The 17,769-nt window shown below is 55.2% G+C and overlaps 1 protein-coding gene across 1 annotated transcript in view; it reads right to left on the minus strand.

Moving 5' to 3' along the window:
• JAG2 (jagged canonical Notch ligand 2) overlaps positions 1-17,769 on the minus strand; it is a 69,784-nt gene that overhangs the window by 27,081 nt on the left and 24,934 nt on the right. The window contains exons 3-5 of the mRNA XM_029049742.1: positions 10,381-10,435; positions 7,413-7,673; positions 6,805-6,865 (exon numbers count right to left, since the gene is read on the minus strand). Of these exons, the coding sequence (XP_028905575.1) occupies positions 6,805-6,865; positions 7,413-7,673; positions 10,381-10,435 (377 nt within the window). The remainder of the gene's footprint in view (positions 1-6,804; positions 6,866-7,412; positions 7,674-10,380; positions 10,436-17,769) is intronic.

Genomic DNA, 17,769 nt, shown 5'->3' on the forward strand with positions numbered 1-17,769 from the left:
AGGTAGCTTGGGTCTCGATTTTCCTGGTCTGTAAAATGGGCTTTAGAATAAGATAGCCACTGCACTCTTTGCCCCATCTGGCAACGGGGAGGGCCACAGTCAAAGAGCAGGACCGAAGGTAAATGACCCAAGTGAATTCTGACCCAAGCCCGTCTACACCATCCGGGTCCACCCTGTCTTCCTGTCGTCGGTCTGGCCTGCTCGCTAAAGGGGAGGCAGCCGTGTAGCCTAACGACGCTGGGAGTCGGGAAACCCAGGGTCTTGCCCCAGCCTTGCCTCCGACTCACTACAACAGCTGGGGCAAGAACCACTTACCCTCTCGAAGCTCGTTGAGGGCAGGGAGTGTGACTGTTAAACTGTACTCTCCCGAACACTTAGTATAGTGCTCTGCACACAGCAAGCGCTCAATAAATACCACTGACTGACTCTCACGGCCTCAGTTTCCTCATCGGTATAATGGGGAGAACCACCCCTGCCTCTCCCTGCCGCCCCAGGATGACTGTGGGTGAAACCGGGTTGTGGGATGTGAAGGAGCTGTAGGACCCTAAGGGCGCCAGACAGGTCTGAGACTGTAAGCCTGTTGTGGGCAGGGAAAGCTTCTGTTTATTGTACTAACTGTACTCTCCCAAGCGCTTAGTACAGTGCACCGCACATAGTAAGCACTCAAATACGATTGAATGAATGAATGGGTTGCCGTGATTTTGATGGGGGCGGGGAAGGGAGGGGTTTGCGGACGCAATAGAGGCTACCAGGTGCAGGCTGGCCACCGCCACCTCGGCAACAAGTGGGACTTCAGCCTGCCCTTCTCGAGATGGCTGAAACCAGGATGCCTCAGCCCGTCCAGGCTCTGCCTACCTCTCACTGGACCCCGTCTCCGCCCCTCCATCCCCCCAGGAGGCGGCGGAAGGTGACCTCCTGACCCCTTTCCCCTCGCTCATCCATTCCCCCATCCGTCCACTTCCCCCAGGAGGCAGTCTGCCGGTCAGCCTCACTCCACTGAGGGTCTATTCTGACCTCAACGTCCTCTTCACCCTCCGCTGCCTCTTCTCTTCCTCCAGTCACGCAACTGGAGTCGGGGGCAGCGCGTGGACCCGACACTGCGTTTCCACATCCCCCTCCCCCGCCGGCCAACACGGCGTCTCCACTTCCATGCCCCACCCCACAATCCGGCTCCATCCGGCTGCCGGTCCTGGCCTGAACCACTTGGGGGGTAGGGCGAGGGTCCCCCTGACCTCCCACCCGGAGGGCCCAGACCATGCCCCCGTGCTCCGCTCAAAGCCAGCGCTGCCTGAAGCGGGGAGGGGAAGGAGGAGGGGAGGGAGGCTTGCTGGTGGTCCGGTTGGAGTTTATTTCTCCCCTTCCACAGCGGCCTCCCCGGCCCAGAATAGCTCCTGGAGAGGCCCGGCTGGTCGGACCAAGGCAGGAACACAAAGGGCGCCAGGAGACAAGCGTCGTCGGTTCAGAGAGGAGGTGGGGAGGCAGGGACTGAGGGAGGGAGGGGGCTGGCAAGATGCCAGGGGGCCACGGGGATGGATAATGACAACTGGACACTTGCTGCTTCTGCAGGAGAGCTGAGACTCTTCTTTTGCCTCCCCGCCCGGCAAATATGGGGGTCCTCCCTCAGGGCTCAGTTCTGGATCCTCTTCTATTCTCCATCTACCCCCACTGCCTTGGAGAACTTATTTACTCCTTCGGCTCCAACCTCCAGTGGTTGCCCATCCATCTCGGCATCAAACAGACACTCCTCACCATCGCCTCTAAAGCACTAATCAGCTCTCCCCCACACCTCACCTCGCTGATTTCCTACTACGCACTGTGCTCCTTTAACACCAACCTACTCTCTGGAAGTGTAGTGGTATAGCGGATAGAGCGCGGGCCTGGGAGTCAGAAGGCCATGGGTTCTAATCCCGGCCCCGCCATTTGTCCGTTGTGTGACCTCGGGCAAGTCACTTCACTTCTCTGGGACTCAGTTCCCTCACCCATAAAATGGGGATTGAGATTGTGAGCCCCACATGGGACGGGGACTGTGTCCAACCCGATCTGCTTGTGTCCACTCCGGTGTCTGGCACAAAGGAAGCGCTTAACAAATACCACGATTATTATTGTGATTACCTTTATCTTTACTTATCATAACATCTGTCTGTCCCTCTAGACTATAAGCTCATTGTGGGGAGGGAATGAGTCTGTTTATTATTATACTTTACTCTCCCAAATGCTTTGTACTGTAAGAGCTCCATCAGCCCCTTCCTCACATTCTCCCTCCTTCCTGGAGCTCCTTCGCCCTTCAATCACATCTCCTCCAAGAAGCCTTTCCTGACTGACTGTCCCCTCATTTCCTCATCCAATCCAACCTCCCTTCTTCATTGCTTATGTACCTGGGTGTAAGCCCCTTAAGCACTCTGATACTCACCCCCTTTTCAGCCCCACAGCACTTATGTACATAGCTGAGAAGCAGCGTGGCCTAGGGGATGAAACATAGGCCCGGGACACAGAGGACCTGGGTTCTAATCCTGGATCGCCACTCAACTGCTACTTGGGCAGGTCACTTAACTCCTCTGGGTCTCAGTTCCCTCATCTGCAAAATGGGGATTCAATACCTGTTCTAGCTCCTACTTAAACTGTGAGCCCCATCTGGGACCTAATGATCTCATATCTACTCCAGTGCTCAGTGGTGCAGTGTAAGCACTTAACAAATACCACAATTATTAACTCAATCAACCAATCGTATTTATTGAGCTATTACTGTAAGCAGAGCACTGCACTAAACGTTTGGGCGACTAAAATATAACAGAGTTGACAGGCACGTTCCCTGTTCACAGTGAGCTCTCAGTCTAGAGGGGGAGACAGACATTAATATAAATAAATGACAGATATGGACATGAGTGCCATGAGAGCAAGGGAGGGGTGAACGAAGGGTGCAAATCAAAGTGCAAGGGCGATGTAAAAGAGAGTGAGATTAGAGGAAATGAGGGCCTAGTTGGGGAAGGTCTCTTTGGAGGAGATGTGCCTTCAATAGGCCTTTGAAAGTGGGGAGAGTATCGTTCGTTGGATATCACACTCAACCACTTCCCCATCTGTAATTTCTTTAAATGCCTCTCTCCCCCACTAGACAGCAAATTCCTTGAGTGCAGGGATCGTGACTACCAACTCTGTTGTGTTGTATTCTCCTTAGAGCTTAGTACAGCCCCCTGAGCAAGGGAAGTGCTCAATCAACACCACCGACTGACCCTCCCCAGAGGACAGCAAAGCCCACTGTGGCCGAAACGAGGAGGAAAGGGTAAGAAAACCTGCTACTCAACCACTCCTGCTTGCTGGGGCAGAGGGGAACCTCTGACCTAATCTCAGTGGCTCCTTTCCCAGGTGCAGGCCCGGAGAGGGGCAGGGGAAGAGTCGGGTCTGGCGGGCTGGTAACTGGCTGGTTATTTTCAAGGTTATTTGTCCCTATGGGACAGGAACCCTACCCAACCTGATAAAACTTGTATCTCCCACAGCGTTTAGAACAGTGCTTGACCCATAGTAAGCGTTTATGCCCTCCCTCCTGAAATCAATTACTATCCCCATCTTGAAAACTTGATTGAAGGCTCATCTCCTCCAAGAGGCCTTCCCACACTAAGCCCACCTTTCCTCATCTCCCACTCTGTTCTGCGTCGCCCTGACTGACTCCCTTTGCTCTTCCCCCCTCCCAGCCCAACACTTATATGCATAAGCAATTTACATTACTTAATTTATTTGTACAAATAAAATTTATAATTTTATATATTTTCATATAATTTATTTAGTATATATAATTTTACAGTTTACAAATTATATTAATTCATTCTTTTTATTTACAGTTTATTTGTATTGATGTCTGTCTCCCCCCTTCTAGACTGTAAGCTCGTTGTGGGAAGGAAATGTGTCGATTTACTGTCGTATTGTACTCTCCCAAGTGCTTACTACATTGCTCTGCACGTAGTAAGCGCTTAATACAATTAAATGAACAAATGAATACCATGAAAGAAAAATAGAAAGGTCACTGCTTCCTTCCGGTCTCCGCTTACCCACAGTTCTGCAACAGCTCAATCGTTTTGTATTTTTGGGTGGGTGGGGCCCGAATTACTCTGATCCCCAAAAGCCCAGACTTAAAGGTGGAAAAGTCTAGAAAACTGAAGCAGGGATTATATGATGGAGCACATGGGACCCCTCTGCCTAGCGGGATCCTCTGGGGTTGGGGGTACTGGGGGGAGCCTGTGAGAACAGGGTCCCCATCCCATCCCCCACCTCCCTACACCCCCAAGGCAGGGGGGCAAGGGTAGGATGGGGTCCCCTAGAGGAGGGGGAGAGAGGCTGGGGTCACGTGATCCCATCCCCTGCTCCTTCCCTCCCTCCATCCAGCTGAACTGTGGTCAACCATCACCTTGGGCCTACCGTCTACACTGTGAGTTCATTATGGGAAGGGAACGAGGCTGCTAATTCTGTTGGACTGTCCTCTCCCAACTGCTTAGTACATAGTAAATGCTCAGTAAACACCACTGATTGATTGAGGTGGCCTTGAAACCATACTGGATAAGATCCCCAGCTTCCCGCTCCCCACTCTGGCTTTGGCAGCCTGACCTAGAGAACCACTCGTGTGGAGGGGTGGAATGAGGCCAGGCCTGGAAGTCGGAGGGACTGGATTCTAATCCCGGCCCCGTCACTTACCCGCTGCGTAACCTTGGGCAAGTCACTTCACTTGTCTGAGAAGTGACTGAAAACAACTGTTCCCCCGCTCAGACTGTGAGCATCGGATAGGTCAGGGACTGCATCTGACCTGATTATCTCATATCTACCCACCGCTTCGTACAGTGGCTGGCACATAGTAGGTACTCCATGAACACATTTATTATAATTATTTGGGGTGGTCGTCCAGCCACCGCTGAGCCCTTTGAGGCGCCAGACACCTGGTGATGCCCTATGTAAGGTCCCAACACCCTAGTCAGACTCGACCACTTGCACATCCCAAAGTTGGGAGAGCTAGGGTGGACCGACAGGCAATCACTCTCCCCCTTTCAAAGCCTTATTGAAGGCCCATCTCCTTCAAGAGGCCTTCCCAGACTAAGCTCTCTTTTCCTCTTCTCCCAATCCCTTCTGCGTCACCCTTTCATTCATTCATTCATTCAATCGAATTTATTGAGCTCTTACTGTGCGCAAAGCCCCTGGCAGCCCTGGGATTCCAGCGGACCACGGCCCCCTGGCAACCCTGGGATCCCTGCCGACCACAGCACCCTGGCAGCTCCGGGACGATCCACTTAGCAAGGCTCCCCAGCCTGCTGACCACGGCCCCAGGGGCCCCGGAGCCCCTGCTGAGCATGCCCCCCTGGCAGCCCCGAGACTCCCAGCAGAGCAGGGCCCACCCCAGCAGTCCCCAGACCCCCAGCCGCCCAGGAGCCCGGCAGCCCCCTAGCCGAGCGCAGGTCTGCCTGAACCGCGGGGATAGCTGCTTTGGGCCAAGGAAGAGGCCCAGGGAGGCAAGTTGCAAAATCAGGGCTCTCCACCTGTAGGCTGCGTCGGCCTCCTCGCTGACCTCTCTGCCTCCAACCTCACCCCCATCCAGCCCACGCTTCACTCTGCTGCCCGGATCACTTTCCTGAAAGATCGCTCTGCACACATCTCCCCATTTCTCAGAAATTTCCAATGGCTGCCCATCCACCTCCTCATCAAGCAGAAACTCCTCAATCAGCTCTTGCCCCCATTCCTACCCTCGCTCCTCTCCCATGCCGCCCCAACTCATCTGTTTCACTCCTCTTGGGCCGACCGACTCCCTGGCCCTCGCTCTCGCCTCTCATTCATTCATTCAACAGTATTTATTGAGCGCTTACTATGTGCAGAGCACCGTACTATGCACTTGGAATATACAATTCGGCAACAGATAGAGACAATCCCTGCCCAATGATGGGCTTGATCTCCCACCGAGGACCCTTGGAACCCACCCTCCCTCCCCCTTCACAGCAAGACCGCCCCTCCCCACCCAAGCACCCATTCCGAGGGGTCTCCTGACTTTACTCATCCTAGCAATCTGACCACCACCTGAGAATTTCCCTGACTCTGCATTCTCGGTGACACCTCCTCCAGGAGGTCTTCCCTGCCAAATGCTTCTCTCCCCTACTAACAACACCCTACCACGGCCTCACTCACGTGCTTCTGAGGTAAGCTCTGCACCTCACACTCGCCCGCGGCCCTTATGTCCCCGTCTCTACACAGTTCATTCCTCCTTTCTGAAATTTGCGTCGGTGTCTGTCTCCCAGGCCAGACTGTGGGCAGGGGAGGAGTGTAGTCTCCAGGGTGCTCAGTACTCTGCGCTGTACACGGTGAGCACTCAGAAAGTACCGCCGGTTGACTGATGGGCTCTGAGACGGCCTGCGGTGACCCCCATCTCCCCTCCAGTCCCTGCCCCCAAACCACGAATCTACAGCCATGCCACTCTGAACGCGCTCCATCTCATCTGGTCTCGGAATCTAAGCAAGGTCGGGCCTGATTATTACTTGGATGAGAGATCACCTGGGACTAACGGCCACCGTAGGCTTCCCTCTGGACTGTAAGCTCGTTATGGGCAGGGAATGTGTCCATTTATCATTATATTGTAACTCTCCCAAGACCCCAGTACAGTGCTTTGCACACAGTAAAGGACTCAGTCAGTCCTAGATTGGCCACCGCCAACGCAAAGAAGGGTGGTGGGGCGCGGCACACGGGAGTCTAGCCCACCCTTAGTGACCCTCCCCCGGCCCCCCAGGCTCACAGGTCGGCCTCCCACCCCCCATCCTTCAGAGGGGGCACCGGTCCACTCACTTGCACTCTCCTGGCACGCTGCAGCCTCCATGCAGCAGATTGCACCCTTGCTTGCAAACCGCTGTGGACAAAGACAGAGAGCTGTAATCTGTCGGTCCCACCTGGTGTCCACCGTGAGGCAGGTGACCCGGACCTGGCGTTCTGGATGGGCCTGCTTTAACCATCCCCTCCCCCCAGACAGAGACACGGGGCTGGGGGCTCTGGGAGGGCAGATGCACGGAGTGGCATCTGTCCATCATGTGGCCCCAGAAGGCAGATCCCCCAGGGCTGGGAAGAGCTCGGTGCGCAGAGGCCGCTCACTGGGCTTCGCCCGGCCCGACCTCTTGGCATAGGGGCATAGTGAAGTGACTTGCCCAAGGTGACAGAGCAGAGGAGTGGCAGAGTGGGATGAGAACCCATGACCTCTTGACTCCCAAGCCCATGCTCTATCCACTACGCCATGCTGTTTCTCTATGAGGCAGAGAGATGTAAAATGATAAAGAGTTGGTGCTGTCTAGCTGCAAATGACAGAGATCGAGCCACTCTCTGTGGGAGCGGAGATGGGTGCAGGAGGAAAGTGGGGAGCCCCAGGGAGTTCTAGGAGGGGGAGACGGGGGTCATTCGGTCACCTTGCTTGCAGTCTTTGCCCATCCAGCCCTCCATGCAGGCCTTGTTGCCGTACTGGTCGCAGCTGTAGTGGCCCACGAAGTCGTCGCGGGGCCGGCAGAACTTGTTGCAGGTGGTGCTGTAGTAGTTCTCGTCGCACTTGACCCGGATGGTGGCCTCCAGGTTCACCACGTGGCCGTGGAACTGCAGGCTCTTCCAGCGGTCCTCGGGGTTAATCAGCCCCGCGTGGGTCACCCTGTCGATCAGCAGGGCGTCTGCACGGCCTGCGGGGACGGAGGGGAGCCCACACCCGGAGAAACCGGGGGTCCGGCACGGCGAGGGAGACGGAGAAGGTGGCGGAGGGAAGGAGACAGAGAGAGACGTGGGGGAAAGAAGAGAGAGAAGGGGAAAAGGAGAGATGGGGAAAAGGAGAGAGAGAAGGGAAAAAGGAAAGATAGAGATGGGGGAAAGGAGAGAGAGAGAGGCAGGGAAAGGAGGCATGGGAAAGGAAAAAGATGGGGAAAGGAGAGAGAGAGAGATGGGGAAAGGAGAGCGAGATGTGGAAAGGAGAGAGGTATGGAAAGGAAAGATGGGATGGAGAGAGATAGGGAAAGGAGAGAGAGACAGGAGAAAGGAGAGAGATGGGAAAAGGAGAGTGAGGTGAGGAAAGGAGAAAGAGAGGCAGGGGGACAGGAGAGAGGTGGAGGGGAGGGAGAGAGAGACAGGGACAGAGAAGAGGGGGAGGAATAGAGATGAAGGGGAGAAAAGAGACAAGGGGGAAGGGATGGAGAGGAGAGACGATTGGTGAGCGGGCGTTCCGCTGAGGCACACACGGATTTCTCCTCCCTCGGGACCTGACTAACCCTGAGCCCCTAAGAGAGAAAAGCCCAGCCCGGCCCAGCAGGATCTTCACTGGCCACCGGCTTGGCCCGGCTTCAACGAGAGCAGGAGATGGTCGGGGCCTGGTGGACAACAGTCCATCCACCCGTCCACCCACCCAGCCGCCCAGAGCCCAACGGCATGGCAAAACCTCCCTGGGGACTAGGGAGGCAACAGTCCGTCAGCCTGGGCAGGGGCAAGCAATCGATCATCACCTCTGGACGCTCGGAAACTGAAGACCGAGTCCCCTTAGGTGAGGATGAGGAGGAGGAGGAGGGGGCCAGAGAGGGACCACCAGTCCTGCTGCCCCCAACCCTCAGCCCCACCTCCGGCCCCAAGGATCGGTCCTGTCTGGTCCAGAGGGACCCGGTGTTGGATAGAATGGGTCAGAGGATTGCCTGCTCCTTGTGGGCGTCCCTCCTAGGCCCAGGGAGGCTGCGAGACATCTTCCACCGTCCCCCTCCTCCTCCAGGTGGGTGGCCCCGGATCACCCAGAGGGTGAGCCCTCCCGGCCCTCTCTCCGGCCGCCCAGGGCACAGCGATCCGGCCTGTTCCCCGATCCCTCCTATGCTCCAGGCCGTCCACCCACATCTGCTCTGCTCCTCCCACCCCGGTGAAGACGTCGGCCTCGGGCTGCCGGTCCCCTTTCGGACTCGAAAACGGGCTTCTGGCTTCCCCCACCTCGGCCTGGGCCAGCACCGATGGAGCTGGAAGCTGTGCTCCGGGGAGGACATCCGTGCCCCGGGGAGAGGCGGGGGTGGGTGTTGCTGTCGGGTGCTTCTCGGAGACACTGCCCACCAGGAAGCCCAATCCTTGGTTTCGGCTGGAAGATTCCCGCCCCGAGCCGGCCCCCAAGCGCACGATTAAGTTAAGGATTCCAGTCCCTGGATGAAACCCCACGGTCACCTTACTGATCTTCTACTACCTTCCAGTCCGCACACTTCGCTCCTCTAATGGCAACTCGCTCCTCTAATGGCAACCTCTAATGCCAAGTCACTCAACTTTCCTGTGCCCCAGTTACCTCATCTGTAAAAGGGGGATAATCATGTGGGACATGGACTTTGTCCAATATGATTAGCTTGTATCTTCCCAGTGCTTAGAACGGTGCCTGGCACATATTAAGCACTTAACAAATACCATAAAAAAACCCCAACTACTCACGGTACCCCTATCTCGTCTATCTCGCCGCCAATCCCTCACCCACATCCTGCCTCTGGCCTAGAACTCCCTTGCCCTTCATATCCAAGAGACCATCACTCTGCCAACTTTCCTAGTCTTATTAAAATCCCATCTCCTCCAAGAAACCTTCCCCAACTAAGTCCTCATTTCCCCTACAACCTCTGCCCTCTACATCGCAGAAGGATCAGTATTGGATCAGTACCCTTTAAGCCCTTGACATTCAACCCCCCCTTAACCCCACAAAATGTATAATAATAATAATGATGGTACTTGTTAAGCACTTACTATGTGCTCTATGCGCTGAGCACTGTTCTAAGCACTGATGTATGTACTTACACTCTGCCATTTCCTCTATCTGTAATTTATTTTAATGTCTGTCTCCCCCTCCAGAGTGTAAGCTCTCTTTGGGTAGGGAGCGTATCTGCCAACTCTACTGTACCGTCCTCTCCCAAGCGCTCAGTAGATTGCTCTGTACACAGTAAGCGCTCAGTAAATACCGACTGATGGGAGCAGAGGGGTGTGCCTATAGCCCAGACAGACTCCCCGGGGGGCAGGTGGGGAGGGAATCCCACAGGGACGCAGCTACTGCCATTGAGGAAGGGGGGTCATCCTGCCACAGCCGTCCACCCTGCCGGCAGTCAGAGCCAGAAAATCCCCAAAATCCCGGGGCTGGCAGCTTCCTACAGCCATTCGCAAGCAGTCTGCCCCGGCTCCGCCACACTGCACCAGAGACGGCCTTCAGAAGGGGCCTTCGGAGCCCCTGGAGAGTACCTGGGCCAGCCGCCAGAGAGACCGACCCTCCGCCCTAAGTCAGACCCAGTCAGCGGGGCACGGGACACCCACAAACCCGCACGCCCACGCCCGATGGCGCCGGCCCCGTTGGGCGAGGCAGCGGCCCCCAGATCCCGGTGGTCCCCCTCACCGCCTACTCACCATTCCGGGTGTCGTTGTCCCAGTCCCAGGCCTCGATGATCAGCGTGAAGGACCTCTGGAAGGAAAGGGGGAGGCGGACAGGTGGTCAGAGACGTGGGGGCCGCTCCGCGCGGGAAACCAGTTCGCCCCAGAGATGGGCAGGCGTGAGGGGTTGATGGGGCAGTCAGACCCCAGACCCTGGCTTGGACTGTCCGGTGGCTTTGGCTCTACTGTCTGAGGGGGATTGAGGTCTGGAGGGGGGAATCACGCAAGGGGGTGCATTATCCGGGGGCCGTGAAAGATTCTTGCCTCCTCGTGCCTCCCGACATCCCGGCTGCCGGTTCCCTCCCTCATTTGCCACCCGCTCCTCCTCAGCTCACCGTGTCCCCTGCCCCGCCTCTTGATTTCTCTGCCTCTCCCATGCACCAACCAATTGCCCACATCCTTCCTTGATACCTGCTACTTGTTTTGTTTTGTTGTCTGCCTCCCCCTTCTAGACTGTGGGCCTGTTGTTGGGTAGAGATTGTCTCTATCAGTTGCCTAACTGTACTTTTCAAGCACTTAGTACAGTGCTCTGCACACAGTAGAAGCAGCGTGAGAAGCAGTGAGAAGCAGCGTGGCTCACTGGAAAGAGCATGGGCTTTGGAGTCAGAGGTCATGGGTTCAAACCCCGGCTCTGCCACTTGCCAGCTGTGTGACTTTGGGCAAGTCACTTAACTTCTCGGTGCCTCAGTTCCCTCATCTGTAAAACGGGGATTAAGACTGTGAGCCCCACGTGGGACGACCTGATTCCCCTGTGTCTACCCCAGCGCTTAGAACAGTGCTCGGCACATAGTAAGCGCTTAACAAATACCAACATTATTATTATTATTATTATTATTACAGTAAGCGCTCAATAAATACGATTGAATGAATGAAATCCTTCCCTGCCCCGGAATGCCCCTCTGCTCTCGGAAACTCCCCCAATTTCCCAATACCCCAACTGCCTCATTCCTAGCCAGCCGCCACCGGAGCTCCGGCCTGCTTATCTCCCAGCACCCCCCAACCAGGCAGTTGCCCTGGGCAAAGAGGGGGTTCACCACAGCCCCTCCAGCCACCGGGCTCCCAGAGTGAGCTTCCGAGACCCTCCTGGGCCCCCACCCACCCGGGACATCTTAGGTGTGGCCCTACATGGAGGCAGGGGGATGGCCAAGGTGAGATCCACAGCCCCCCGAACTCATAATTGGCACCAAGACCTTCCCAACGCAGGGCCCCTGGTGCTTCTGGAACAGCCCTAGGGCAGCACACAGCTGAGGCCATTTTAGGGTTTAAAGCAGATAAACCAGCAGGGCCCAGGTCATGGGTTCTAATCCCGCTTCTCCCACTTGTCTGTAAAGTGGGGATTGAGACTGTGAGCCCCATGTGGGAAAGGGACTATGTTCAACCCAATTTGCCTGAATCTAACCCAGTGCTTAACCCAGTGCCTGGCACATAGTAAACGTTTAACAAATACCACAACTGTCATCATCAACATTATTAAATACAAGTCTGAGAGTCGGAGGACCTGGGTTCAAATGTGGATTCTGCCACTTGCCAGCTGGGTCACTCTGGGGCAAGTCACTCCACTTCTCTGAGCCAGTTTCCTCGTCGGTAAAATGGGGATTCAATACCCGTTTTCCCTCCCCATTAGACTGTGAGCACACTGAGGGACAGGGGCTGAGTCGGATCTGATTTTATCGTTATCAACCCCAATGCTTACCAAAGTGCTTGGAACATAATCACCTTTCTGGCCTCTCCTCCGACTCTTCCACAGCCTAACTGTGGGAGTACCTCAAGACTCAGTTGTGGGACCCCTTCTATTCTCCATCAAGAGCCACTCCCTTGGAGAACTCATCCATTCCCAGAGCTTTAACTACCATCTAGAGAAGCAGTGTGGCCTAGTGGAAACAGCACTGACCTAGGAGACACAGGATCTAGATTCTAATTCCAACTCGGCCACTTACCTGCTGTGTGACCTTGGACAAGTCCCTTAACTTCTCTGTGCCTCGGTTCCCTCGTCTACAGAATGGGGATTCGAAACCTGTTCTCCCTCCTACTTAGCCTATGAGCCCCATGTGGGACCTGCTTTTTACCTTAGTCTTTAGTACAGTTCTTGGCACATAGTAAGCACTTCACCAATACCGATATTATATTTTATCTCTATGTGGATGATTCCCAAATCTACTTCTCCGGCCCCAACCTCTCTCCTTCTCGCATTTTCTCCTGTCTTGAGGACATCTCTACTTGGATATCCCGCTGACACCTCAAACTTAAAATATCCAAAACAGAACTCCTTATCTTCCCGCCCAACTCAATTCTCTCATTCAACCCGCATAGTCAATCGGTCTCCAAATTCTGTTGGCTCTACCTTCGCAACATCTCTAGAATCTTCCCCTTCCTCTTCATCCAAACTGCTATTACAATGTCCCAAGCTCTTTGCATTTCCCACCCTGACCATTACATCAGCCTCCTCGCGGTCCTCCCTGCCTCCTCTCTCTTCCCACTCTAGTCCATACTTAATAATAATAATAATAATAATAATGATGATGGCATTTTTTAAGTGCTTACTATGTGACAAATACTGTTCTAAGCACTGGGGAAGACACAAGGTAATGAGGTTGTCCCACATGGGGCTCACAGTCTTAATCCCCATTTTACAGATGACATAACTGAGGCGTAGAGAAGTTAAGCACTTGGCACATAGTAAGCGCATAACAAATACGTGTCATTATTATTAAGTGACTTGCCCAAAGTCACACAGCTAATAATAATAATAATAATGTTGGTATTTGTTAAGCGCTTACTATGTGCAGAGCACTGTTCTAAGCGCTGGGGTTGATACAGGGTAATCAGGTTGTCCCACATGAGGCTCACACTTAATCCCCATTTTACAGATAACTGTTATGAAGAGGTTAGGTTAGCTGAAAGGTTAGTCTGGTGAAAGGTTAGGCTTGGTGTCAAGGTAAGGCCGGGGAAAAGTTTAGGCCAGGGGATAATGTTAGGCCATGGGAAAAGCTTAGGCCATGGGAAAAGGTTATGCCTGGAGAAAGGTCTAGGGCCAGGATTAGAATCCACGACCTCTGACTCCCAAGCCCGTGCTCTTTCCACTAAGCCACATTACTTCACTCTGTCTGGATCATTTTTCTACAAAACTGTTCAGTCCATGCTTCTTCACTCGTCAGGACCCTCCATCCACCTCTGCCTCAAACAGAAACTCCTCACCATGGGCTTTAAAGCAGTCTCCCTCCCTCCCTCCCTTGCTCCCTCCTACCTCAACTCGCTATTCTCCTACTCCAACCCAGCCCACAAACTTCACTCCTCTAACGCCAACCTACTCACTGTACCTCGATGTCGTCTATCTTTCAGCCCACCCCTGGCCCATGTCCTCCCTCCGGCCTGGAGCGCCGTCCCCGCTTCATATCCGACAGACCTCTCATTCTCCCCACCTTCAAAACCCTTCTAAAATTACATCTCTTCCAAGAGGCCTTCCCCGAATAAGGCCTCATCTCCCCTGTTTGTCCACTCTTCTGGGTCATCTATGCGCTTGGGTCTGTACACTTTTAATCATTTTGATATTCAGCCTACCCTCTGCCCCACAGCACTTATGTACACATTCATTCATTCATTCAATCAATCGTATCTATCGAATGCTTTCTGTGTGCAAAGACTTGAATTAAGCTCTTGGGAGAGTACAACAACACACTGCCATTTCTCCTACGTGTGATTTATTTTAGTTAATAACTATGGTAGATTTTTATACGGTTACTTTTGTAAGTGCTTAAAATGCGCCAAGCACTGTACTGTGCACTGGGGTATAATATCATCAGGTTGGACACAGTTCCCATTTCACATTGGGCTCATAGTCTAAGTAGGAGAGAGTAGGATTTATTTCCATTTCACTGAAGCACAGAGAAGTTAAGTGACTTGTCCAAGGTCACACGGCAGGCAAGTGGCAGAGCCAGAATTAGAACGCAGGCCCTCTGACTCCCAGGCCTGGGCTCTTCCCTTTAGGCCATGCTGCTCACTGAGCGCTTACTATTTGCAAAGCACTGTGACCCTTCTAGACTGTGAGCCCGTTGTTGGGTAGGGATTGTCTCTATCTGTTGCCGAACTGTACTTTCCAAGCACTTAGTACAGTGCTCTGCGCACAGTAAGCGCTCAATCAATACGCCAATGAAAAGTAAACACTTGGGAGAGTAGACAAGTACAAAACAATTCTGTCTTCCTCTCTAAATTGTATACTCCTTGAGGGCAGGAATCGTGTCTACCAATTCTATTGCACTGTACTCCCTCAAGTGCTTATTTACAGTGCTCCACACACAGAAAGCACTCAATAAATACCATTGATGGTAAGTGCTTAACGAATACCACAGTTATTATAATAATAATTACTGTCATAGAAAGAAAATTCTTAGTCATCCACCCGGCATTCTCTTTCAAGCCCGGCCCCGTTTTTTCCGGGCATCTGGCCCCGACACCGGACCAGTTCGCTGCAGTTCGGGGCAGTTTGCGCAGAGCAGCAGGGACGCCGGCTCCTGTGGTCAATCCCCGGCCTGTCCAGCGGCCCCAGCCCCTCGAGCCTGCCTGCCCCCCGGCCAGCCGAGCCCGGGACGCCGACTCCCCCTGTCCGTCCATCCCACCTCTCGCAAGCTCAGGGTCCTGACACCCCGGGCCCATCCAGCCTAGGGTCCCGACTCCACGTGTCCAACGGTCCAACTGCTCGCCAGTCCGCCCCCAGCCCAGGGCTCCGGCTCTCCCCGTCCCTCCATAGCACGGCCTGCAGGCTCTGGGTCCCGGCGTGCCGGGCCAGGCTGCTCCAGGGCTCCGGTCCCCACGTCCGTCCATCCGTTCCACCGCCCTCCAGCTCAGGGCCCCAGCTCCACGACCAGTCCATCCCAGGCTCCCCATGTCCGCCCATTCCACCGTCCCCCATCCCAGGGCCCCGGCTCCCCAGCTCTGTGTCAGTCACGGCTTTCCCGCTGACCACACATCCACCCGAGCCTCAGGGGAAGCCCGCCGTCTGGCCAGAAGGAAGCGGGGCAGAGGAGGGGTTGGAGAACGGAGCCCCCACATGCCGGATCCCAGAGGGGCTGGGAGTAACCCACCTCCTCTACCCACGCGTAAGTCCACGGACCTCGGAAAGGCTGTCCAACTGGAGATCGACCGGGGTTTGTCCCTAACGCTGTGATGCCCCTGGACTGTAAACACCCTGAGGGCAGGGACTGTGTCTGCTCTCCCAGGCTCTTAGAACAGTGCTCTTCACATAGTTGGAACCCGATAAGCGTGGGGGAGGGGAGAGAGGAGGTGACAGACAGAAACCGAGGCCCCCATCCCACCAGCCAGGCTTTCCGCTATTTAGACAATTAGCACGGCCCGGTGAATAGAGCCCGGGCCTGGTAGTCAGAAGGACCTGGGTTCTAATCCCGGATCTGCCACTTGTCTGCTGTGTGACCATGGGCAAGCCACTTCGCTTCTCTGTGCCTCAGTCCTCTGATCTGTAAAATGGGGGTGAAGACCGTAAGCCCCGTGTGGGACAGGGACTACGTCCAACCTAAATAGCTTGTATCTACCCTAGCGCTTAGTACAGTGTGCCTGGCACATAATAAGCACTTAATTCCACAATTATTATTATTGTCATTATTTTTATTAGAGGAAAATGACAGACGCTCCCAGCTATTGCCCCGATCTGGGTGCGGGGTGGGGCTGGAAGCCAGTGGAGCCCCAAGACTGCTGCTCCTGGGGATCCCACTTCGTCTTGGCCATGGAAGACGGCTTCTCCCCATGCCAGTGTCACGGACGGGGCCGGGGACAGAGGGGCCGGAGCCCGGGCCCGCCTCCCCCACCAGCCCGCGGCGTGCTGCCAGGGTTATTGACGAGCGAACGCCGCCAAGTCCGACGGGGCTTTTCTAAAACGAATTAGTCGCTAAGCAACGCCAGCCTCTTCCCCGAAGCCACGGTCCCTCCCGGATGGGCCTCCAAAAATAAAGAGAGGAGGAGACGTCTGCCCTCCCACCCCTCCCGTCCCCCCCCGCCGGTGCCTGTCTGTGATGAGGATGGAGTTACAATTTAATATTTTATCCGCCCTCCTGCTGGACAGGCTGGCCGGTGGCCCCGAGAAGCCCCCTGGCCGTGAAGCCCCGGTCCGGGCTCCTCCCAGGCCGGAAGGAGGGAAGCGGCCTTCCCGACGCCGGGGGTCACCGACGTTTCCCTGGGAAGCGCCCGGCCCCTTGATCTCCCGAGGCCCGGGCTCGTCGCCCACGGCCACCTGCGGCCCAGGGCGGGTGTCTTCCTGTGTCGGTTTCTCAGTCGTCACCCCCTCTGTTTGGGTCCAAGCCCTCTCCCAGGTCCGGCCCGGAGCTTGGCTTCCCCTCATCCCTCGTTCGACCGTATCCCCCTTGAGGACAGGGAACATAGCATCTCCTGCGAGTTTATAGTCCCAAGCCCCAACGCCACACCCCACCAGCCTCCTCGCTGACCTCACTGCCTCCCGCCTCTCCGGTCCAAACTTCGCCCCGATGCCCGGATCTCTGTTCCGACACGTCGCTCTGTGCAGGTCTTCCCCTCCTCAAAACCTACCGCTCTTCTCTGTGACAAGCCGAAACCCCGAAATGTTGGCTTTAAGGCACTCCATCGGCTCTCTGCCTCCTAGACGCCCCCTCTCTTCCCCGTCTCTTTGTTCCCTCAAGCTAACCTACTTGCTGTGTCTCCTGCTCACGGCTTCTGCCTCCAATACCTTGTCCACACCCTCCCCACTCTCCCTGGATCTCCCTCCCCCTCTGGCGAACTGCCGCTCTCATCTTTTTTTAAAAAATGGCATTCATTAAGTACTTACTAGGAGCCAGACACTGTGGGATAGATGGGTAGATGCAAGAAAATCAAGTTGGACAGTCCACGTCCCACAGCTTTAATCCCTGTTTTACAGATGAGGTAACTGAGGCCCAGAGAAGCAAAGTGACTTGCTCAAGGTCACCCAGCGGACTGGTGGGAGAGCCGGGATTAGAACTCAGGTCCTCCGATTCCCGGGCCCGTGCTGCTGCTCGTCTTCGAAGACCACCTGAAACCCCAACTCTTCCACAAGGTGAATCTTTCTTCTCTTTGGGGTCACGCCCTCCCGACTGCCCCCTCAGCACTTTGACGGCACACCGCCGCCCCCATGCCCCGACAGCCACCCCCATGCCCCGACAGCCGCCCCCATGCCCGGACAGCCGCCCGCAGCACCCACGTACGTATCGACTTACGCGTTCTACTATCTAAGCACTTAGTCGACTCCAGATCCATTTTCCGGTCTCTTTCGACTCCTGCCTAGAGAGCCCTGCGTCAGTCTCCCCCGCTGGATGCGGGCACCTCGAGGGGAGGGGTCGGATCTTCTAACTCCACTGTGCTCCCCGAAGC

The sequence above is a fragment of the Ornithorhynchus anatinus genome, chromosome 1 (assembly GCF_004115215.2).
Source record: "Ornithorhynchus anatinus isolate Pmale09 chromosome 1, mOrnAna1.pri.v4, whole genome shotgun sequence".
Lineage (NCBI taxonomy): Eukaryota > Metazoa > Chordata > Mammalia > Monotremata > Ornithorhynchidae > Ornithorhynchus > Ornithorhynchus anatinus.